Raw genomic sequence first — 24,518 nt, 5'->3', positions numbered from 1 at the left:
GGTGATCAAGGGGCCATGTCCCCGAAACGCGTATGGCAGAAATTGGTGAAAAGAATTTATTGTGAAGTAATGGTTGTGCTGCTGTTGCCGTCCGGCATTAAAGGGCGAAATCAGACTTTGGGTGTGGTGTTTCCAAATGTGAGCAAATTCGTTTTGGATATATATATATCCATCAAAGACAGGATCCCTTTAAGGTGAGGCCACACGAAGAGAAATTCAGCTCACGTTTATTTAATAAAGGTTTGCCAGCAAGCCCATTCTGAACGCACAAACATCCATAAAATCACTGCCAGACGCGTTTCAGGAATCACCTTTCTTCAGTGGCATTAGTTCGTAACAGCGCTGCTGCTCATGCAATCTTCTTTTAATCACTTGTCTCAGTGGGCGTGGCTGCAAAGCCTCTTGGTAATTGTAGTGCACAAATGTTCAATCCAAGTGGACGCGCTGTTAACTGTGAATTAAACCTCAATCTTGGATGTAAAAGTCATTCAGGGGACCAGCTGGTGGAAGCTTCTGTTCCTAATGATCGTTACAAAGCAGGGTTGGTCCCCTGAATGACTTTTACATCCAAGATTGAGTTTTAATTCACAGTTAACAGCGCGTCAACTTGGATTTAACATTTGTGCACTACAACCCCCAATACCTCAGTAAATGACCTGTCACAGCACATCAAAAAGGCGACCGGAGGGTGCGTTGAGTCTGTAGAGCTGCCTTTGTGCATTTGAGGCGCGGCTGAGACACAAAACCAGAGCAAGAAGCGTGCGCCGAGGGAGCGTTGTGAACCAGCTCGTCTGCGCCATGGAAGACCAAGAGGGTGGTGACCCGCAGCGATGCATGGAATCGCGGTGAAGAATAACACTCCATGCGCCGGGGGTGAGAGTGGACTACCTGCGCTCGCCGGAGGTGCTGCCGGCCGAGCTGACTGAGAACGCCTGCTGATTGGACCCATTTGGGGCACCGGAGGCTGCCAGACTGCAAAGAAAGACCTGGCCTGCAGTGGTGAGTGATGCGCAGAGGGCGGGGTTGGAACCCGGACGTGTCTTGCCTGTGCTAGAGCATGTCCTGGTGTGCGTGAGTCAGGCATTGCGTTGGTATGATCGAACCGCCCGTATACTATTGGACTGAACTCCGCTGCTGTGATCGATGCTGTTGGGAGTTTCCTGGCGGCGTTTAAAGACACAGTGCTGCGGCGCCCGGCCCTCTGGGAGAGTATGATAATGGCAGTTGGACACTTGGAGAAGAGAAGGCTCCTGAATTAGTTTCCTCTGAGGCTAGATATTTGCAGGGAGGCGTCTGGCCACCTACCCATACCAACTGAGATAGATGGAGACAGATGCTCACTGAGCAGCATAATTCCAGATAGCTGTGCCCAATCTGCCGCTCCTAAAGTGATACACGCCCTGACCAATGTAGGACAGAAAGAACAATGGCAACCAGCAAAGGTTGAAAGATGTCCCACCAAACTAAACTGGACAAGTTTACCCATACAAAAGCTGACTCCCAGGTGGCTGAAGGGGATGATCAACGATCTAAATCTAGACCATGCGAAAGCAGCCCCACGGTACAGGATTTGATGGTTGCCATTAAAGGAATTAGTTCAACGCTTGAAGGCAAGGTTGACACGGTGGCCACAAATGTTTCTCTGATACAATCCGACCTGCGGAATTTGGGATCCCGAGTTTAAGCCGTGGAGGATTCGATCACCGCGCTTAATACTACTACCAAAGACCTTGAGATGCAGGTGAAGCGACTTCAGTCCACCACGACTGCTCTTGAAACACGATTGGAGGATTATGAGGGCTGCACACACAAGAACAACGTTCATATTTTGGGGGTGCTGGAAAAGGCGGAGGGCCCGTCTACTAACCTCTTTGTGGAAGAAATAATTTGGCAACATTTACAGACCAGATATCTTTCTAACTACTTCACTGTGGAGTGTGCCCACCGAGTACCAGGGGGGCCGCCGTGACCAGGCGTGCCCCCGACCCATATTGGCGAGGAGCTTCAATTTTAGGGACCAGGATACTTTACTACAGGCTGCCCGATCCACCTACCCGCTGCGCTACGAGAATGCTATAATCACCTTCTTCCCGGATTTTACAGTTAATTCCAGAACTTGCGGCGCTTATTCCTAGAGGTTAAGAGACGGTTACGTGAGAAAGATCTAAAATATGCAATGCTCTTTCTGGCCAAGCACTGAGAAGTGGCAGAGGGGAAGACAGGTTTTTTCAATACGCTTGAGGAGGCAAGTGACTGGCTTAACGGCTGGAGGAAACCTGGGGACAACAAGAATTATTCCCGTAGATGTCAGGAGGAGAAGGAATTGTGCCAGCCGGGACGAACTCGCGAGAAGTTTACACCCGCCTGACCTTGGGTTGCCGCAAGGTGGCGGAGATGCAGTCAATCATTGACCTACTGTTACCAATTATTATGGAGGGAAATCCAACATTAGGCTCAAGACATGCCCATTGGCATGTATGATCGACTGGAACAATGTTAAGCTGTACTGAAACATGTAGCGAACCTGGAGCGGCCGAGAATGTGACGCTGGAGACAACTTGACACAGAGTTGATCGTAACTGTAAGAACATGCTGCTAAGGCACTTATTACCTGTTCGGGGTGAAGGGGAGGTCCCGACGAGCAAGGGAGGGTTTGGCCATGCTCCCCTGCCATTGTTTTATGGGGTTTAGGGTTGATAGGCGCTTTGCAAAGTTTGGGGGTGGGCAATTCTGAGTCCAAATTGCAGGGAGGCAGGGAGGGGGTGGTGAGTGTTACTTTTGTTCAGGGGAAATTTCAAGCTAGTTTGGCAGAGTTTTTATATAGCGCGAACTAGACCCGAACCGAATCAGGTATCAGAGCGCTTTACATATTTTTCCACTTAAGTTACATTTTACGTTTCCAGTTACTTTCATTTTTAGGCACGGGGAGATTAAGTGATTTGCCCAGAATCACCGGAGGTTTTGGCGTCGTTACCGAGACTCGAACCCAGATCCCCAGGTCCGAGGTCGAGCGCCCTAGCCGTTAGGCCAACTCCTCTCCCCAAGTTGTTGTATAATTCAGACAGTGCAGACAGCGATACAGGTCTTACGCTGCAATTTGTTCCATACACATGGTGTACATCATTGTTCTATTTGACCTGGTCAGAGACTACAGACCTTTTACCGTTTGCTCCCCTTGGGCCACTAAGTGGCTGACCTATACATGCCACAAGATAGATTTGACCCCTGCCGCAGTTGCGTATAGCTTAGATGCCAGATAGTGCAAATAGAGGGGGGAATTTTGGCCAATTGACGATCCTCTCCTGGAATGTAAATGGTTTAGGAGATAAAATTAAGAGAGGAGTGGTGCTACAATACATCAAGAGATGAGCACCTGATAGTGTACTATTACAGGAAACCCATACATACAGGGCACATCTTACTGCGCACTTAACAGATGGGGCTACAAATTGGTGGCACATTCAGGGTACACAAGAGGCTCAAGATGGGTGGGCATCCTCTTACGCAAGTCTTTACCGCCGCTTACAGTGCAGAAAGTGACGCACAACCCATTAGGTTGCTTTTTAATATTGTCGGGAGGTTGCGATGGTAGGTTGTTGCATGTTGTCTCACTTTACGTCCCCCGCCACTGCACCTGTCTGCGCTGACTGACCTAGGTGCCCACCTCGTAAAACTACAGATATTGTTGACTGAGCCAACACTCTCGCACCGCTCAAGAAACCCTCCATCAACCACCCCAGCAAGAAAGCCGCCTGGTTCACCGAAGAACTCCAGACCTCCAAACGGACATTCTGAAAGCTGGAGAAGAAATGGCTCCACAACCGCACACCAGACAACCACGCAGCCCACAAGGACGCCATCCGCAGACACCGCCACCTCATCAGAACATCCACAAGATCTTCCATAACAGCACGCCTGGACAACAACGCACACGACAGCAAAGAGCTCTTCAGCATAGTGAAGGAACTCTCCAAACCCAGCGCCAACACCAACGACATCCCGCCCTCGCAAGATCTGTGTGACTCACTGGCCCCCTTCTTCCACCGAAAGATCGCCGATATCCATGACAGTCTCAACACCCCGTTCGCTCCGACCACAACAGACCCCACCCCGATCGCCACCTGCACCAACCAGCTGACCTCCTGGGCCCACGCCAACGACGACGAGACACGCAAGGTCATGAACTCCATCCACTCAGGATCTCCATCCGACCCCTGCCCGCACCATGTTTTCAACAAAGCAGACGCAACCATCGCACCCCAACTATGGAAGGTGATCAACATCTCCTTCGACACAGCAACATTCCCGGAAAGCTGGAAGCACGCCGAAATCAACGCCCTCCTCAAGAAACCCAAAGCGGACCCCAAGGACCTCAAGAACTTCCGGCCCATCTCCCTGCTCCCTTTCCCGGCGAAGGTCATCGAGAAAATCACCAACATACAGCTGACCCGCCACCTCGAGGACAACAACATATTGGACCCATCCCAGTCCGGATTCAGAAGAAACCACAGCACAGAGACAGCCCTCATCGCCGCCACAGACGACATCAGGCGCCAACTTGACAACGGCGAAACCTCAGCCCTCATCCTCCTCGACCTGTCAGCCGCCTTCGACATGGTCTGCCACCGCACCCTGAAGACATGCCTCCAAGAAGCCGGAATCCAGAAGAAGGCCCTGGACTGGACCACGTCCTTTCTCTCTGGCAGAACCCAGAGAGTCCGCCTCCCACCCTTCCGATCAGAAGCCACGGACATCATCTGCGGCATAACCCAAGGCTCATCCCTCAGCCCGACCCTGTTCAACATCTACATTGCCCCCCTCGCACAAGTAGCCCGCCAGCACGACCTGAACATCATCTCCTACGCCGACGACACCCAACCCATCCTCTCCCTCACCAAATACCCTCACACTGCCAAAATCAACTTCCACGAGGGAATGAAGGCTGTCGCCGAGTGGATGAGGAACAACCGCCTGAAACTGAACTCGCACAAGACGGAAGTCCTCATCCTCGGCCCCACCCCCTCTGCCTGGGACGACTCCTGGTGCCCGACCTCACTAGGAGCAGCACCGACACCCACAGACCACGCACGCAACCTAGGATTCATCCTTGACTCCTCCCTCTCCATGTTGAAGCAGGTCAATGCCGTCTCCTCCCCCTGCTGCAACACCCTCCGTATGTCCGCAGGATCTACAAGTGGATCCCGACCGATACCAGAGGAATGGTGACCCAAGCCCTCATCAGCAGCAGGCTGGACTACGGCAACGCACTGTACGCAGGAATCCCGACCAAAAACCTACAACGGCTGCATTGAATCCAGAACGCCTCCACACGCCTGATCCTCAATATCCCTCGACGCAACCACATCACCCCCTACCTAAGAGACCTGCACTGGCTCTCCGTCAAGAAGAGGATCACCTTCAAGCTCCCCACGCACACAAAGCACTTCACAACACCGGACCAGCCTACCTGAACAACAGACTCAACTTCTACACCCCCGCCCGCCAGCTCCGCTCCGCCAGCCTCGCCCTCGCCACCGTCCCGCGCATCCTACGAACAACATCCGGTGGCAGATCCTTCTCCTTCCTCGCCGCCAAGACCTGGAACACCCTCCCAACCCACCTGCGGCAGACCCAGGACCTGCTCACATTCAGGAAGCTCCTCAAAACCTGGCTCATTGAGCAGTAGCAGCACCCCTCCCCACAGCGCCATGAGACCCTCACGGGTATGTAGTGCGCTTTACAAATCCTATGATTGATTGATTGATTGAAGGTGACGTGCTGATTGGGGGAGACTGTAACACAGCCCTCGATGGGGAGGTGGATCGTTGGCCGGCCAGACACAGTGACAGTGCAGGTAAAGCACTGGCAGAGTTCATATCAGTTGTTGGCCTTAACGATGTGTGGCCTACATATAATCCATCTGCCCAGCAGTACACTTTCCACTCGGGAGCACATGGGAGCATGTCTCGAATTGATTACGTGTTTGGGCTGGCCGAGCAGCTGACGCATTTTAAGGAGATCCTCCTTCTTCCAAGGGGTATCTCCGATCATTCCCCAATTGGAGTAACCTATAGAGGCACCCCCGCAACTCGTAGATCCCATTTGTCATTTAACCCATGGTACCTCTGGATCCCAGACATCAGAAGTGATTTATTGAAAACAACAACTAACTATTTTAAGGAAAATGAGGGCTCGGTTGATTTCCATCAAACCCTGTGGGAAGCTTTCAAAGCCGTTATTAGGCAGTTTCTGGAAATAGAAGAATCGCTTGCACAGATGGAGTCAGATATGCTGCGTGCAGATACCCCGGAAATTCAGCACAAGCTGCAGCTTAAACGGGACTACAGAGAAATAGCCGAAGACCAAGCTAAAGCACTCTTCTGTTCTCCCTTGCACCGACAATATAGAGTGGGAAATATAGCAAGATAGATGGGAGCAGGCCTCAAGGTGGGGTTTTGGGATCACCTCCGTAGAGGGAGTGCAAATTAGAGATAGGCAGGGAATTTCTGATACTTTCACAGCATACTACCGACAACTGCAGAAGTCCTCAACCTGGACTACCCAAGCAGAGGCAAAGGAGCTTTTGGACTCCCTAAATATTCCTTCCCTTGATAAGTCGGATAGACATAGTTTAGAAATAGAACTATCAGATGCTGAGGTGGTGAAAGCGGTCCATGCACTGAAGTCAGGGAGAGAGCGATGGGTCCTGGTGGCGATCTCTATAAGGCGACGGCCTCCTTCTCCGCGCTGTACCTATTGAAAATGTTTCAAGAAAATGTTCAGACGGGGAGATTGCCTGAGACTCAAAGACTAGCCAATATAGTGGTGATTAATATAGTGGGTAAACCTCTGTAGGACTGTGCATCGGACAGACCGATCTCGCTACTCAATCCGGAGGTGAAGGTCCTCGCCAAAATCCTGGCGACCCGCCTTGCCCCGATAATGCATAAACTGGTCCACCCTGACCAGTCGCGATTCATGCCAGATAGGAACACAGCGCTCAACCTTAGGCGATTGCATGGGGTATAAGGGAGGGCGGGAAACATTAGGGATGTGGTAATATCACTAGACGCCAGGAAAGCATTCGACATTATAGGGTGCCCCTTCTTATTGGCCGTCCTTCAACGGATGGGCTTTGGAGACAGTTTTATAGCCTGGATCAAACTCCTGTATTCTGAGCCCCTAGCGGAGGAGATGGTAAATAGAGGTAGGTCGTCCATATTCCAACTTTGCAGAGGCACGAGGCATGGATGCCCCTGTCCCTGCTGCTATTTGCACTAGAGCAGGAACCCCTGGCCGTGTGGATACCGGGAGATCCTCTCATTAGAGGTCTTAGATGGATGGGAGACTGGGAGGATAGAATCTCCCTCTATGCAGATGATATTCTCTTTTACTTGGCCAAACCCTACTCATCCCTGAATAGAGTGCTACACATATTCACCCCATATCAGAAATACTTGGGTTATACATAAGTCAGTCATTTACATCCTGTAGGGTGTGTTTCCAAGGCTTCCGAGGGAATGTGCGGCCCGAGTGGTGATGGAGGGATGAGACTATTTAGGAATTTATGTCACCAGAGACCAGGGAGTTTTTCACAACCGTCACCTGGTCCCCCCCGCTTTTTCGCCTTTCCGGAACACATGCATCACTGGAGGTCAAGTCCCCTGTCACTTTTGGGTAGGGCAGTCCTCTATACAATGATGGCTCTTCCCCTATTAATATACGTCTTACAAAATACACTGTATGCAGTGCCCCTAAGGTATTTTAAACTGAATTGAGAACACGCCTCTGGGATGGCGGCGCACTGCGGATCACACTTCACAAGCTGACTAAGAGCAGTTATGATGGGGGGATTGCACTTCCTGCTTTGCAGACCTATTACTGGGCATCACAACTTATAGTAGTCAATAGATGGATGCACGTTCCCCACAGGGACCCAGCCTAGGACATGAACAGACACAATATGAGCTCAGGAGGATATCTCAGAGCCCTCTATAGTGGTAAACAAGCTATGCCATCCTAGCCACCAAAAGCATCCATAATCTAGTTATGACACACCGCATCAAGGGCTTTGGGCTAGAAAGATAAGATGACCTTAGCTACACCATTATGGGATTCAGAAGATCTGGGTTTACTGGGGAATCACCCTGGTTTTGATAAATGGGATACCATAGGCCTTTCCAGGGTGGGCGGTCTTAGGATGAAGGGAATGGTTAGACCTTTCGCTGACCTTCAAAAAGACTATGAATTAGCACCCACAGAAGCCTTCAGATACCTCCAGGTCAGACATGCATTAAATCAGACTATCCCTAGAGGCACAGAGCTTTTGGCCTCCTCCCCTTTGGAGGACAGACTCCTTGATGACTATCTTAACAAGAAAGCGATTTCACTAACTTACCGAAAAATATTAAACAAATCCCCGGATACACTGGCAAAATTGAGGTCCAAATGGGAGGATGACGTGGGTAGGCTGGATGACGAGGATTGGCTGGAGACGCTGGCGTCGCCCAGAGAGGTGGCGATCCGGTCTCGATTTAGACTGATTCAATTTAAACTATTTCACAGGGCATACTATATATGTGCTAAATTAGTCAAAATGAATAGGCGCAACTCCACACTCTGTCCTAAAAAATGCACTGAAGACGGTACCTTTCTGCACTTATGGTGGGACTGCCCTATAATACATGACTACTGGAATAAGATTGCCACAAAAATGCAACAACTGTGTGGCAAGGATCTCGAGGCATCACAGCAAAAGTGCCTAGTGAATGTTTGGGGTATAACAGACCTAACAATGAGGGAGAAACTATGGGCCACACTGGGCTTTATGATAGCTAAGAGAAATATAATGCAAATGGGGAGATGAGTCCAGTTCAGCTGTTGAGGAGTGGGCAAAGGACATGGATTAGTGTATGCAAGCGGAGAGAGCAGTTTATGAGAGCTGGGGGTGCCCACACAAATGGACAAAGATCTGTGGACAGTGGAACAAGAGCAGGGGGATGATTTGCCAACCAGTGCGATCTGCTACCTCAGCTGGGGATATTGAGGGGTGATCAAACCAAAACCTTGGTCAATGCTTATGAAGAGAAATGGAATACTGTGGCTAAGCTAGTAACTCGAAATTACCTGCAGATCATGGGGCATGAGACGCTAGTATTGCACTGTGTGTATCATGATGCTGGAAGAGAAATCTTGCCCGCACTGTTTGTAACTGTCTGTTTTTTGGTGTATTGTTATAAAATTTATATATATTTTTTAAAACAAATGCAATAACTAAGGGGGTCCGTTGCAGACCCCTGTCTCGGGGGTTCAAATGTGAACAAAGGATGGGGGCTGTGTGGCCTCCCTCCAGGAACCCTACATGGTCCTGGGGACCACCACCCCACAGGGCCTGCTCCAGCAATGTCCAGGGGTGCCCAGCCAGGAACATTGCAGTTTGCTATAGCAAACAGCGTGCTCTGCTTTTAGCAAGCAAGATCATTTTGCTCTGGCTTGCTCAAAGCAGAACACACTTTGCTTTTTACACACAGGGAGCTGAATGTCAGCAGATCCCTGTGTGCAAAAAGCAAATTTGCCTCCCGAAGGAGGTGGGGAGCCGACTGGCACTGCGGGGGGCTTCAGGCTCCCACGCGGTCCCCAACATGGAAAATGTGGGTGCCCTGAGCACCCACACTACAGGCCAGGCACCGGGGTATGGGGTCTCCTGGGGGCGAAAATGGCTCTCCCTTTAAAGAAAAGAAAAGAAAAGAAAAGAAAAGGCCTTGCCCCAGGGAATGGGGCCCTCGGGCCGGAACTGTCCTGGTGAGGCGAGCTGCGTGGCCCCCCTCCCCTTTTTACAAAAACAATATAAAGGCCTAGCTCTGGGGATTGAAGTCCCCGGGGTAGAAATTGGCCAGGGAGGGGGGTCCTGTGAGGTCATAAGCATTGCATTGTGGGGGAGTGAGTTATAGTTAGCTCAGCTAAATATAACTGCTGAATTTAAATGGTTTTGTTCATTGAACATGCAGGTGGGCTCGATCCCTCTCAGTCGGGCTTTAGGCCCAGGCACAGTACTGAGACCGCCTTGCTGTCCGTCGCTGACAATCTTCAGATGCTACAGGACAAGGGCTATTCCGTTGTCCTTGTACTCTTAGATTTGTCAGCGGCGTTTGACACTGTGTCACACGACATCATGACCTCCAGACTAGTTGACATCGGTCTGGAAGGCAAGGCCCTGGCCTGGCTAAGGAGTTTCTTCATCAAACGCACCCAAAGAGTCATTCTGGGACCATACCAATCTGAGGTGGTGGCGATCTCGAAGGGGGTGCCACAGGGCTCTTGTTTGAGCCCGACGTTATTTAACATCTACGTGGCACCCCTAGCTAACATCATGAGATCCCATGGGTTCATTCCAGTATCATACGCGGATGATACCCAACTCCTCTTCCCTTTTAAAACTATGACTCCTGAAGTGCGTGACTCCTTTGCCCGGGGGATGAAGGAGGTGGCATGCTGGATGGCAGCTAACTTCCTTCAGTGCAACGTCTCCAAGACCGAGGTTATGCTCTTCGGAGAGGCCAAACGCCTGTGGACTCCGGACTGGTGGCCTCAAGATCTTGGCACCGTCCCTGAGCCCAAAATGGTGGTAAAAGACCTTGGAGTGAAATTGGATCATGAGCTTGCCCTAACACAACAAACAAATCAAGTGGTAAGCTCATGTTTTCATGTCATTGGGCTTCTCAGGAGAGTATTCCCTCTGTTGCCGGATACAACCAGGAGAACGTTGGTCCAGTCACTGGTGTTAAGCAGGCTGGATTACTGCAATGGGTTGATGCTAGCTGCCAATGAGGGGATTTTTGCCAGATTGCAGGTGGTGCAAAATACTGCTGCGCGATTGGTTTTAAATGCCCCGCCTCGTACTCCCTCAAAACCGTTGCTGACCAAACTCCATTGGCTTCCAGTGAAGCAGAGGGTGATGTTTAAGATCTGTTGTATCATCCACAAATGCCTCACTGGAAAAGGTCCTAGTTACCTTACGGAAAAATTCATCCCTTATGTTCCATCTAGATCTCTAAGATCTGGAGTTCAGGAATTGTTATGTGTTCCCAGGGCCTTTAAGGCAAGAAAGGGAGGAAGGGCTTTATCAGTAGCTGGCCCCAAGTTGTGGAACCAACTCCCAAAGGATATTAGAATATGCAGGGAACATTTCCCTTTTAGGAAAAAACTTAAAACCTTCCTATTCAATTTTTAGCTGGCCTTAGTGTTTACTCAATAAATCAGGACTAGTTTGCTGTCTTCAGATGCTGCCTAAGGCGCGGAGATACTCCTTCGGGAGTCGATTCCCAGCGCCATACAAACATGCAAATAAATAAATAAATAAATTGTATGAGTGAGACCTAAGCCTAACTATAATGTTGCTGTAACCTTTGTTTTTTTCAGTGAATTTCCAAGTTGTTTTAATTCCATTCCCGAACTAGAACGTCCCTGTAACTTTTGTTTTTTTCAGTTAACAAATATACACGAGTTAAAGTGATGTTATAGTTATTTGCTAAAAAAGGTACAAATTATTGTTTAATAAAACAAAACACATAACTTCACCAGTTATAGTGTACCGAGCTAACTATAAATTGTGCCCCTGTTCTGCACTGCTTATGTCCTCACATTTAACATCACTCGTGAGATGTTAAATGCCAATATTAATGACATCACTGATCACGTTCTACAGGAAACCTTGCACGATGCAGGGGTACTAGGGAAAAAAGCTAGAGCAGCAGCTCCAGCTGAAGTGTCACAGTACCATACAGCAGGGCAGTGCTAGATCCCTTGGGAATTTTTTATTTAAAATGTGGGCCACCCACAAGTCCCTGGGAGTCTGAGTGTCCCTACCCTGTGCCTTTATACCCTATTTTTTTTACTACACTTTTGTAGGTCCACAAATCCTGTAATAGCAGCCCCAACATTTACTTCTGGGTTGTGGTCAACCAATCAGATTGCTGAAACGGCCAATGAAAGAAAAAACTCCCATTGCCAAGCAGAGGGCCCTATTTGTTTTTAATTTCAGAATTGTGGGACCAACCTTCCATATATGCCTAACTTTTTAACTCCTTTATGCCCGACCTGAGCACCTCTTAAAACACAAATTTTTCAAAAAGTGTCAGAAGGAATTTACACCAACTCACAAAAAGTAAGTTTCTTTGTAAAGTCCTATCTTTTTTTGCCACATTTAGAGCAGTACCTTTCACCTATTTTTCTGTATTCAAAAGCAGAGTTTCCTATAGGAATTAACGTTGTAAATCAACATTTTAGAATACCCTTTTTCCTTGGTACCTGCATAATAGATCGACGTAAAAACCTTTATTGAAGGCGCTGAAGTGGATAAACATTTTTTTAAAAGTTTCGCTCAGATTTGTCAAATTGTCAAAGTTATTAGTAAAAACACTCATCCTATAAAAAAATTGGCCAGTTATGGTTAATTGCTCTGCTGGAACCATATTGCAACCTAAGACCAACTTCATGGGGGAGAGCCATAATTAGGGGTAGTTTAGGTTGGTGCTGATGTATTTAACCAAAACTAGCAAATTTAAGTGGTGTTTTAGACTCTATTTGAACTTAACCACAACGTTGCTTAACAATATATATATTAGGATGCTTGGTGACACATGGGTAGAGAGTGGAGCCTAGGTAGTGAATGGACATTCACCATTGGGCTTTCACAAATATTTAAAAGCAATAGTTCTATTTTTTTAATAAGATTCTCCTCATCCTCATCTTGCCTAAAGCTGTTGGCAATTTCCAATAAATTGGGAAGGAGAAGCGGCAGGACACAAGAGTGCCAACATAATATTAGATGTCAATGCTTAAATAACTACAACTCTTCAACAGATAGATTACAAAGAGCTGGGAACACTTAGTGATTTCCGAGAATAATATAAGATGATGTTTTTACAGATCTAATGACTTGAAAATGTTTTGGACACAAGTGTGGGAGAAAATGTAAAGTACCTTAGGGGACCCATTAACAAAAAGCATATAATCTTCACCTGTAGTGTAGTCTTTTGAACAGATGCAAATTTACTACATTATTCACAAGCATTGGCGGTTGTATGCCTGGAAATCTGCAGAGTCAAATTTTTCCAGGTATCCTCCTGGCAATATTGTGTGTCATTTAAGACCTATTGGCTTTGTTTCAAGTTGCTATTTCCTCTGTACATAATTGTACACAAGATACAGTTAACCATTGTAGAAAGACAGCCCCATTATGCAATCACACATGTTCTTTCTTTTTTTGTCCTCCAACAGCAAACCAATTACTCCACCGCCTACCCTTGCCTCCCACAAAATTTAAGGGGTGTTCCATTCCCCCTCCCACAAACGAAAGGGGACACATGCTGGAACACATCTCCAGTCTCGTGCAGGGTGGGAAAGGAGCAGAAAGGAGTTTGTAAATGTCCTCATCTCAGTAGTTGAATGTTCACAAATTCTGATCTTCTCATTCCCCAACACCTACATGGGGTTTCCTTCTGTGTAATTGTACACAATTGTTGTGTATATGTATACAGTAGTAAATGCATTCAACCCTGCTAGGTATCCTTTTGACCATAACTGACGGATGTAAATAGACTAGGGTATACGTGAGCTTAACAAATCACATTAACATAACATAACATCCTAATATACACAAACACTCTACCATTACCTTGGCATGTTTCAGCTCCAGTTCCGCCAACTCAATCAAGTTCTTTTTGAAGGCAGTTACTCTCCGAGCCTTGAAGTCTGTTAATTCTGCCATGTGTAAAAGATAAGAGGATTTAAGTAATCTGGAGTGTATCTTTGCTCTAATAATCCCACTTAGCCATTGCTATATTCACTACTACCTTACACCTGAGTTTAACAAAGGCAAGGACTTTTATAGTGTGGGCACAGTGTGCGTCAATACTGACAAGGAAAAAGAATCAACCCAATCTCCCTGAGACCCTGGGTAGAGAGTATATGAATACAAACAAAATGGTTCCTTTGGGTAAACTTAGGTTCAGCACTTCAGGGAGAACCTGGATAGCGAGTATATAAATACAAAACAATTCCACAAATGAACTTGTTAAAGGACATTATTCCAGAATGAGCATATAAAAAAATGTAATAACATTGACACAAGGGGCCTACAACTAAGCTGTATTTATTAAGTAAATATAGTTACTCAGTTATTAAAAACATACCGTCTGCTATGAAAACAGTCATAAGTGAATCAGCAGTATTCTCAAATGTGCACATGTATGATTTGTCTGACAAAGAAGCGGTGAAGTACATACAAATGGAAAAAAAATGTCTACCAATGTCATATATTCCGGGGTACATAAAACTGTGAACTGCATTGGTCCTAGTAATTGGAATAGATGCAATGATGTTTCAGAACTATTGTCCTTCTCCCTACTAAATGTAAAAAAAAGCTATAAAATATTTGTGAAATACTTTGTTATTGTTATCTTGTGGACAATATGTTGATTCCTGAGCAACTGAGATATTTATTGATTTTGTTGTATACCATAGTTTTAAACTACCTAGGAGGTTGTTTTTGTATTTTTCAACTCTATATTTATACACTCTAACCTGTCTAGGTATCATTACAAAATGATTTTAAACATGATTTGAATATAGCAAACCAATATCAACCCATTTGGTCCAACTGGATGTTGGTGAAAATATGGCATCTTGTTTATTACCCTTTAGTATGGATTATCCATTTGATGGTTTGGTGTTATTTGTGTCATTAACGTATATCATTTTACTATGGCTACTATGGGCCACATGCATCAAACCATTTTGCGATTGCAAACAGTACGATTAGCAAAAATCGTCGGTTTGCGAACGCAAAATAGCCTTTTGCAATTCAAGAAAGGTTGTGGAAGTCGCAAATTAGGTAATCACAATTTATTGCGATTTCCTAAATTGCGTTTGCATTTAAGTGATCACAATTTGTCATTCCTTAAATGCAATGCTAGAAGCAATTTAAAATAGCGATTTCGCTATTAGGGGTCTCAAATTACCAACAAAAAAAATCACTGGTAATTTTCAAAAACTGTGAAAAATGCACTAAAGTGCATTTTTCAAAGTTACATGTTACACACAGACACATGCACTTGGGGCATGTGTGTGCACAACATGGGTGCGCATTACAATGTCAGGGGTGCACTAGGGTGTCCTTTTGGCACCCTTGCACCCTTGAAATTATATGCTCAATTTGCGAGTACCTATTTGGAACTCGCATATTGCGCATGCAATTCCCACTCATTCCTATGGGCCTGTAGGCCCATAGGAATGAATGGGAGGCCATTCCTTAATTGCAGAATGTTTAGGAATCGCTATTTTTTTTAGAGATTCCTACATGCATGGGCTTTTGCAATTCCTTAATTGCGATTCCTTAATAATCGCAATTAAGGAATCGCAAAAGCATATCTTGATGCATGTGCCAGTATATGTTTTGATTTATACTGTTTTAACAGGAATGAGACTCAGCCAGAATGATAGGCTGAACAAATTTGAAATAATTGATTTTGTTTTCAGACCCCTATTGCCAGGAACTACTTTTTTTTGTAAACTCTTTTTTTATTAACATTGCTCATAGGACCATACAATACAACACCATGTTTAAATAGCACAGTGGGAAATAGTACAGATGTTATTTGGGAATTACACATCGGGGAAACACAAGTGACCTCCATCATTACAAATGGACTACCCCTCCAAGAGGGCAACCACCTCTCTATATTTGCGCCAGGGCGCCCATACTTTTTTCCACTTATTTGTACACCCCATGCTTTTGTATACCGTTTCTTCCACTCTTTGGCACCAGTACAAGTTGCGCTGCCAATCCTCCCAGAGCGGGGGCGCATGCACCCCCAACCCCTAGCAATGTTCTGTTTTGCAACCCCTGCAGCCAGGGCCAGCCAAGGTTCCACATATCTCGACCAATCATTGTCCCCTTTAATTAACAATAGAAGCCACTTCGGGTATATCGGGACTGACACCCCCGCTACCTTAGACATAGTATTCGTAACCTTCGCCCAAAATGGAATGATCACAGGACACTCCCATAGGATATGGAAGAAGGAGCCCTCTTGTTGACAACCCCTCACACAGAACGCCGACTGACACCTTCCCCATGCATACAAGTGAGTGCGAGGTTAGTATGTGCGATGAAGGATTTTAAACTGCACAAGCCTAAACCTATAGCCGATTGTGATCTTCCTGGGACCCTGGAGCGTGTCTTGCAAGTCTTCCTCCTCGAGGCTTCCAAGGTCCCGGGCCCAAGCTGCTCTGACACCAACCAAGGGATCAGTTATATTATATGTTACTTTGCGGTAAATTGTGGATGTGGGTTTCTCCGCAATGGGATCGAGTAGCAATCGATTCTCCATCGGGGAGTAATCCGGGATTACTGTACCACTTGGTATATGAGAGTGTAAGGCATGCTGGAGACGTATGTACTGATATCTCTGTGAGGTATGTAAGCTGTACTCCTACTGAAGATAGTCAAAAGTTCGGATAGCATCCCCCTTCCAGACATCCCCTAAATAGTCATTGCCAATCTGCTGCCACCCCTTGAACCCCATCAAAGTCGTCCCTTCCCTCAATAGCTTACCCTGCCAAAGTGAAGTTCTCACGGTTAACTTGCCAGCCCAGCCCAGGAGTCGATTAGCCTCCTGCCAGCAATAGAAGACTACATTAGTGTGTTCAGGCAATGACCTCTGAGGTCTACGGGTGTACAGAACAGTTTTACAAGTGCCCCTTGGCATAACCATTCTGTTCACCCTATAGGCGGGCTTGTCCCAATCGATGACCACCTGCAATTGTGAAGCCCAGTAATATAATTTTACATCTGGGACCACCAACCCCCCATGGTACCCCCCCCTGTGTGATTTGTGTAGCGTTATCCTCGGGGACCTTGCGTCCCATAACAAGGTCCGCAACGCTTGTGAGATCCGTTTGAAGACACTTGTGGGTACCAGATATGGAGTGATCTGCAGAACATACAGTAGTCTCGGCAGTGTGAGCATCTTGAACTAGGCCGCCCTACCCATGAGACAGAGCGGGAAACTGCACCAATGGGCCACGTCGGCTAGCAGACAAGTCAGCTGGGGCTCGAGATTCCTCTAAAAAAACTCCTTCCTATTGTCCGTTACGTACACCCCTACATATTTGAATCCCTCCGAGACCACCGGTGCTGAGCACCTAGACGGGACCCAAGGGGGAGAACCCGACAGAGGAAAAATCAGACTTCAACCAGTTAATTGTATAGCTAGAGTAGCTGCTGAACAACTCGAATAAGTGCACTACTTGGGCAATCGAGTGGTATGGACTTACCAGGTAGAGGATGACATCATCGCTGTATAGAGATATATATTCGATCCGCCAGTACCTTGGCAAGAGCCTTGGCTTCCACGTTGAGCAAAGAGATCAGCCGGTACGAGGCACATTGGTCAGCCAGTTTCCCTGCCTTGTGGATCACCACTATCATGGCCTCTCTTTGATCATCAGGGGGGCACTCATCCACACTCTCGTGCCTCCTTGAGCATGCCGAGCATTGGGGGTGTCACGATCGTGGCTTGTTTTTGTAGATTTCAACTGGAAGCTCATTAGGACCAGAGGCTTTACCCGACTGCAGGGAGTTGAGCGCATTGCCGAGTTCTTCTACTGTGACGTCCGCCTCCAGGCATTCGCACATCTCTTCAGATAGCGTGGGAAGCGCGAAGTCCCATAAGAAGTCGGCACAGTCCTCTTCAGTTCTAGTGCACATAGGTGAGCACACTCTCTCAAAATGAGCCGCAAAGGCATCTGCTATATCTGTGCTTGATGAGCATAGTGAACCCGCTTCATCCCGTACTGCGGATACCCATGAGCGCTCCCTATCACGGCGCTTCAGCCACGCTAGTAATTTCAGTGCCTTATCACCAACATCGTAAATCCGATGATGTGTGGCCAGCGCATAGGCACAGGCCTCATTCTCAGCCAGGGCCCTAAGATCCTTCTGTTCCAGCTTTAACCTGTGACAAAGATCCACGGAAGGGGTCACAGTAGCGTCCCCTTCCAGCTGCTTGATTTCACTCTCCCGGAGCCGGATCTGGAGGGACTCTTCCTTTTTCTGCTCCCCAATTAGTGACTGGGCCAAGCCCCTCAGCACTGTCTTGTACGCCTCCCACAGAATAATCTGGGCGTCCATGGACCCTAAGTTCTCCTTAAAGTACAACTCGGACCCTTCCCAAAGCTTGTCACCAATTTCTGGGTCCCTGCGCCAGGGATCTATTCTTTGAAAGACCGCTCTGTTTACGATCGGGCCCCTAAGGGTGTTACAAACAGGTGAATGATCCGAAATACCTCGAGCCATATGTGTGGTGGTACCGAATTTCACCATCTGATCCGTGTGGGTAAAGAAGTAGTCGATCCTGGAGAAGGACCCGTGTCGTGCCGAGTGAAACATGTACTGTCTAAGTGAGGGGTTCTGGCCCGCCACAGGTCACCCAGACCCATGGCAACTGGCAAAGTCCGAGAGGCCCCGTTCCCCATGCCTGCCTGATGGGGCATTAGACCGGTAAACCTCCGGGCACATAACTGCATTTGTGTCGTCGCCAAGAAGTGGGATTCCACAGGGAGGTTTGTCAGAAACCCACTCAACTTGGGAAAGCACCCAGAGTTGAGGGCATGAGGTATTTAGCAAGAGCAAAATAACAATGTGCGTTCCTCCCATCTACCAACCACTGCAGCAAAACAACCTGCGTCATCCACCCATGTGCCCGAAATAACAAAAGGTAGGGTGTTACGTACCAAAATACCCACTCCTCGTGACCCAGAGGTGAACCACGAGTGTGTAACCATTTTGTAGCCGAAGCAATCAAGGGCTTTACATCTATTCCCCTTCAGATGCAATTGCTGAAGAAGGACCACATCCGGGAAGTGCCTCTTTATGTGTTGCAGCACTAATGTATGCTTAATTTTATTGCCCAGCCCATTGACATTCCAGGTCCAAACCTTTACCGTAGCTGGGTCACCCATCATATCGGAAGCCTGTCCACCCTCTTGGAGAGACCAATATCCCAGATGTGACCCCCAGAGCAATCCCCAGTGCGTGATGAATATGATGGCCTTGAGCAAACTCCCCATCCCCCAACTCCCTCAAACCCCATAATCCCAACCCTCCAACACCCCAACTTCCCCCTCCCTGCAGCCTTGACAGGTGAGCCCCAAACCTCCCACCATGTAAACTCACAGAGTGCCTGTCACCCCGGTAATACAACTAAAAAACATTTGTGAGGAAACGTGGGCTTGCAGACATTGGGAAGAGGTACATAACTGTTATCGAATCATACACCCCCATACTATAAGTAGCGAGGCAGCTCCCATGTATTAGTGCGCCTACCCACCACCGACCCTGGAGTCCCATAGATAACATAGATTATCCGCATCTCGTACAATGTTCCATTCAAGGATTAGACCAAGAGCACCGGACCTTGCCACCCATCCGCCGTGGATCCATGCCACCCGCCACCCCACAATCCAAAACTCAGACGCAAGGTTTATTCGAGGCCTACCGTCTGACACCACAGTGTCAGAATCATCTCAAAGTCAGGCAGCCGTCCGCTGCTCTCTGCCACTGGCGGATCACCCCTCCTCAAGGTCCGTGACTTGTTCTCCCCGGTTCGGTACCGAGCATGGCTGCCTTCCCCGCCGACCAACAGTTCGCCAGCCTTCTAGCCAGTCACTGGCATCCGCCGGCGTATCGAAGAAATATGCCTTCTTGCCATCTAGGATTTTGAGTCTGGCTGGGAAGAACATCATGTATTTCACGCCCTGGCCTCTGAGGACCTTTTTCACCCCATCAAAGGAGCGCCACTGCCGTTGAACTTGAAACGTGAAATCCGGAAAGAAATGGATAGTGGCGTTGTCACAATGAAGGTCTCAATGAGTACGTGCCGCCTGTAATATGGCGTCCCTGGCTCTAAAATTCAGGATGCGGGCTATGATCGTGCGGGGAGGAGCCCCAGATTAGGCCTTGCCTCCCAAGGCCCTGTGTGCTCGCTCGACCACGAAAACATTTGACAAGGATTTAGGTTTTAGGTGGTTTAGCACCAGGTCCTCTACAAACCAGTCCATCGATGGCCCCTCCATTCCTTCCGGCATTCCAACTATGCAAATGTTATTTTGTTTAGCACGTCCTTCCTGGTCTTCCAGGAGAGAGTAGATGTTTGCCTGGTTCTTCGTGAGAGTGGCAACCTGTTCCTCCAGCCTCTTCGTCTACGACTGAAGGCCCCAATTCCAGTCTCTGTGGCAGAAACCTTTTCTGACATTTTCCGCAAATCCGCCCACAGGAGATTCACCTCTTCTGTCAATGTCCAATGTAGGCTCCAGGGTACCACGGAAATCTCTAATGGCCCTCATAATATCCTTCAAATAGGGGTCCGGGCCGTTGTCATCAAGGTCATCTTGCTGACTACCATCTGTCGCGCCGTCCTCCCGGCCTACAGCAATAGTGTATTTATCTATTTGATTGGTTTGGCCTAGTGGCCTGTTGCGACCCATGGCCGACCGTGAACAATGACACAACAGAGCACCTGCACCCCAAGGAGCTTTGCCAGAACCTGCAGCCACGATGGATGTCCCCCTCAAACGTTGTCTCAAGACAACCCAATTGTCGCCAGGATCAGGTGGGCCCGTCGCTCACTGTGGGCCGCGACTCCCCAAACCGCGCTCTGGTCCAGGGGGTTTCAATCAGCAGCCCAAGGCCAAAAGTTTGCTGCGTCACGTACCTTTCACCAGGATAGACCCCCAGCATGCAGCTATCCCCCGCTGAGAAGCTGGGCCGGACGCGCTAGTATCTCACTGCAGGTACATGTACCAGCGCGTGCACAGCAATCCTGGCGATGCAGTCCGGGCCCCTCACCCCCCGCAGAGTATGGCACTTATCTCATGATGTTGCGTCCTAGGCCTGATATAGAAGGCCCAAGCACTCTCTCGGCGCGTCTAGAGCTGTGCACCAGAACCGCCACTACAGCAAATTCAATGGGGGGAGGGGCCGCTCACCAGGCCTGTCTTCCTCGCGGCACCGCTGAACTTGAGGCTCCCGGTCGGCACTGCCAGTGTCCTATAGCACTCAAGGTGCCTCGCTCCCGACACGGGCGAGGCCCCCAGTCTCTCCAGTCACATCCGCACTTCAGAGGTTAATGGCGGCTGCGGCAGTGTCCGCTCGCCTGCCTGTTCTGCCCGCTTTCTCTCACGCCCCCAGGGCCTGTTCACTGCAGGTATGAGACACAGAGCCGCACGGGGAAAGCACGTCTTGATCCTCGGACGCACTACAGGCGATCCTGAGATGATTGTCGATCGCCGCTCACAGGTCTCCAGCAGGCGCCATTTTCTGTCATCTCCGCCTTCGCTGTACAATGTCACTGCGCCCACAGCCGTTCCAAAGCGCTGCCTGCCACCGCCGCGGGTCACCGCCACACTCCGATGACAGTGAGTGTCCTCGGTGACCCTGTCGGTACACGGATGATGCCAGATTGTAGGGGTTATTCCCAATCTGCTAGCGCAGCTCATACACTAAGCTGCCATCTTCCGCGGCTGCAAGGCACGCCCCCCACCAAGAACTATTTTTACTTTCTAGTTGTGTAATATAAGTATTAGAATGACTGACTTCTGCTCCCAATCTATGTTGTAATACACTGGAATTTATTACATAGATTTAGATTATTAGAACTGTGAGTATTTATGTAATTTGGTTCTCTTACCCCATTGATATAAACTGAACAAAATTATACCGAGGTTATAGGCCAATATTTTATACATGCTGGATGCAAACTTCTAGTTACCACCAGAAGGATGCTAGTGGATGCAAGGAAAGCTAATATAGAGCCATGCAAAAAAGCAGTAATGGCGCCTGAGGTAAAGTTCAGTATAAATGTCTTTAAAATCCTTGAGAAATCATATTAAGATTGTTCAGGTTATCTTGGGGATCAGACTGAGTATTTTTGGACAATTATGACTTTTTCGAAATATCGAACCATTTATAAATATATCATTGTATACTTAATACATATTTTCTAGAAGCCTTGCATTGGCTTTTCTCACGGTTTGGATATCTGCAATTAGGATGTAGGTAAACCATTCTTGACAGCCCTGAGATAGCCGCAGGACGTTGCAAGACCCATATTGTCTATTGTTATGGTTAAGAAGTTATAATGGAGAGTAATAACGGAGCAAACATGGATTGGACAAAAGTTGATGGACAACTGAGTAACTTTACATTTGGATGAATAAGAATAAATTGGACATTCTTTAAAAAATACTTTGAGAACAGTGCTTCAATTTTAAATACAAGTATGACTGTGATATATACAGCATAAGGGAACATGGTGTAAATGTGTGAGTGCACTGATAGACCTGGACCAAATCTCTGCTTCCCAAACATGAACACTTAAACATTTGCATGCAGGCTGGATATAGTTCTTAAATTGCATCTGCATGATGTCGGACTGTTACTAAAACAAAATCCTTGCACTGCACATATATTTGACACTTTTTCGAGTATTGTATTATTTTTCTTTTTATTACTTCAGAATGGTAACTCCAGATTATTCTTTTTTGCAAGTTTATGATTATTCTATTTATTTATTTTGGTACCATGACTCACTTTTATATAAGGTTTTTATGAATGCCACACCATACACGGTTTAAAAAAAATAGTATTTGCATATTTTAACCGATATCCAGTTTTCTGAATTCTACATTGTTTTATGAATCACTGATCTGATTTGATTTGATTTGATTCGGGATTTCTAAAGCGCATAGCTACCCTCGGGCATCCCAGCGATAAGTAAAGTTTGACAGTACTCCTAGAGGTGAATTATTGAGGGAACAACCATGTTTTCAGCATTCTACGGAATGAGAGGAGATTGCTTTCTTTGCAGATGTTAAGGGGGAGACTGTTCCACAGCTTGGGAGCGTTGTAAGAGAAGCGTTGGCCGCCCGTGCGAGCTTTCTTTATTCTGGGTACTCTGGCCAAGAACAGTTCGTCTGACCTGAGATGTCGGGCTGATTTGTGTGACTTAATGAGAGATCTCAGGATTGGAGGACCCCTTCCCTGTAAGATTCTATGGGCGATGCACAGGGCCTTGAAAGAGATACGTTCCTGGATGGGGAGCCAGTGAAGCGTTTTGAGGGAGGGTTTGGCCGACCATCTGGAGTTAGTTCCCGTCAGTAGCCTTGCTGCGGCGTTCTGGGCATGCTGGAGTTTTTTTATCACAGCTGCGGGTGCGCCCAAATATAGGACGTTTCCGTAGTCCAGTCTTGATAAAATGAGGCACTGAATCAGAATTTTCCTAGACTGGGGGGATCAGAGGAAGGATCTTCCGGGCTGCTCGCATGAGTCCAAAGCAGGTTCCTGCTGTCTTTCTTGCCTGGGCTCTGAAGCTGAGATCTTGGTCAAGCCAGACGCCTAGGCTTTTGATTTCTTGTTTGGGTGTAGGGGGGGTGCCCATACTGGCTGGCCAGGTAAGAGTTTTTGTGTGATTGATGATGTCAAGTCTCAAATATGTTTTTTTTAAAAAAAATTCTCATTCAAAGCAAAGTATATAAATGACTTTGACCACAAAGTTAGAGAGGCATTGATCAAAAAAATTGCCAGTGTTTTCTCTTATTTCCCTGAGCTCCAGTTTGGTATTTAATGCCCTCTCTTGATACTTACCTGAGATTCTGAGACCCATCGAATGGTATTAAGATGTTGTGCACTAAATCTGTTACAAATTCTTTATTGCAATTTCACCTTTTCCCACCTGTGGGGACACATACCATCAGAGGATAGGATTATTCATCTTAGATCTGTATTTCAAATTATTTGCTTGGGGCTTGAGATCTTCGATGTATGCCTCAACGAAATAACACAAGATGAATTGTATTCTAAATCAACAGCAGTTGTTTCTGACTTCGCTGCCAAACTGATGTTTATTGTATAGCCCTGATCTCATTTCTATATTTCCTGACTGTAATCTGCCATCTTTTGTAAACACAACAATATCTTGACCCAAACTCACAAAGCAGCTATCTCTCCTATCACTGTTGACATTATGCTTGGCCCTGCATAGTGGTACACTGCCTTTAGTCCAGGTTCACTCTACAGAAATACCACATGCATACCTTAATTTCAGCCCTCGTAGTTATAAAGAAACCAACCTATTGCCCTGTCTTCCCCTGCTCGAGCTTGGCTCAGCAGCAGAAGGGCAGAATCATGCCTCTGGTCGGCAGCAGCAATGTTGTGCTGTTCGGGTCTAGAAGACTGGTACAGGGAGCAATGAGAGCCTCCCTGAGGAGCTTTACAGTGCATGGACTTATACCTCCCACACCGGTTATGGTGTGGGGGTTTGATTCCAACATGTTTGATACTAAACATGATAGGGTTTGTTACAGCCAGTTTCGAGGTGGTCATCCAGTAATGACATGGTGCCCCTCTATATGTTATATGGCTGTCTCACTTACAACCTGGGAGAATGGACTCCGTAGGC

General features: G+C 47.4%; 1 protein-coding gene and 1 long non-coding RNA gene across 2 annotated transcripts in view; one reads left to right on the top strand and one right to left on the bottom strand.

The window, feature by feature from the left end:
• Window positions 1-24,518, bottom strand: part of SNX32 (sorting nexin 32) — a 346,690-nt gene that overhangs the window by 63,190 nt on the left and 258,982 nt on the right. The window contains exon 12 of the mRNA XM_078660710.1: window positions 13,676-13,761. Within this exon, the coding sequence (XP_078516836.1) occupies window positions 13,676-13,761 (86 nt within the window). The remainder of the gene's footprint in view (window positions 1-13,675; window positions 13,762-24,518) is intronic.
• Window positions 1-24,518, top strand: part of LOC144781734 (uncharacterized) — a 144,103-nt gene that overhangs the window by 100,199 nt on the left and 19,386 nt on the right. The window lies entirely within an intron of this gene.

Source organism: Lissotriton helveticus, chromosome 9 (genome assembly GCF_964261635.1).
Source record: "Lissotriton helveticus chromosome 9, aLisHel1.1, whole genome shotgun sequence".
Taxonomy (NCBI): Eukaryota; Metazoa; Chordata; class Amphibia; order Caudata; family Salamandridae; genus Lissotriton; species Lissotriton helveticus.
The sequence above is the reverse complement of the archived record's forward strand: the minus strand, read 5'-3'. Positions and strand labels throughout refer to the sequence as shown.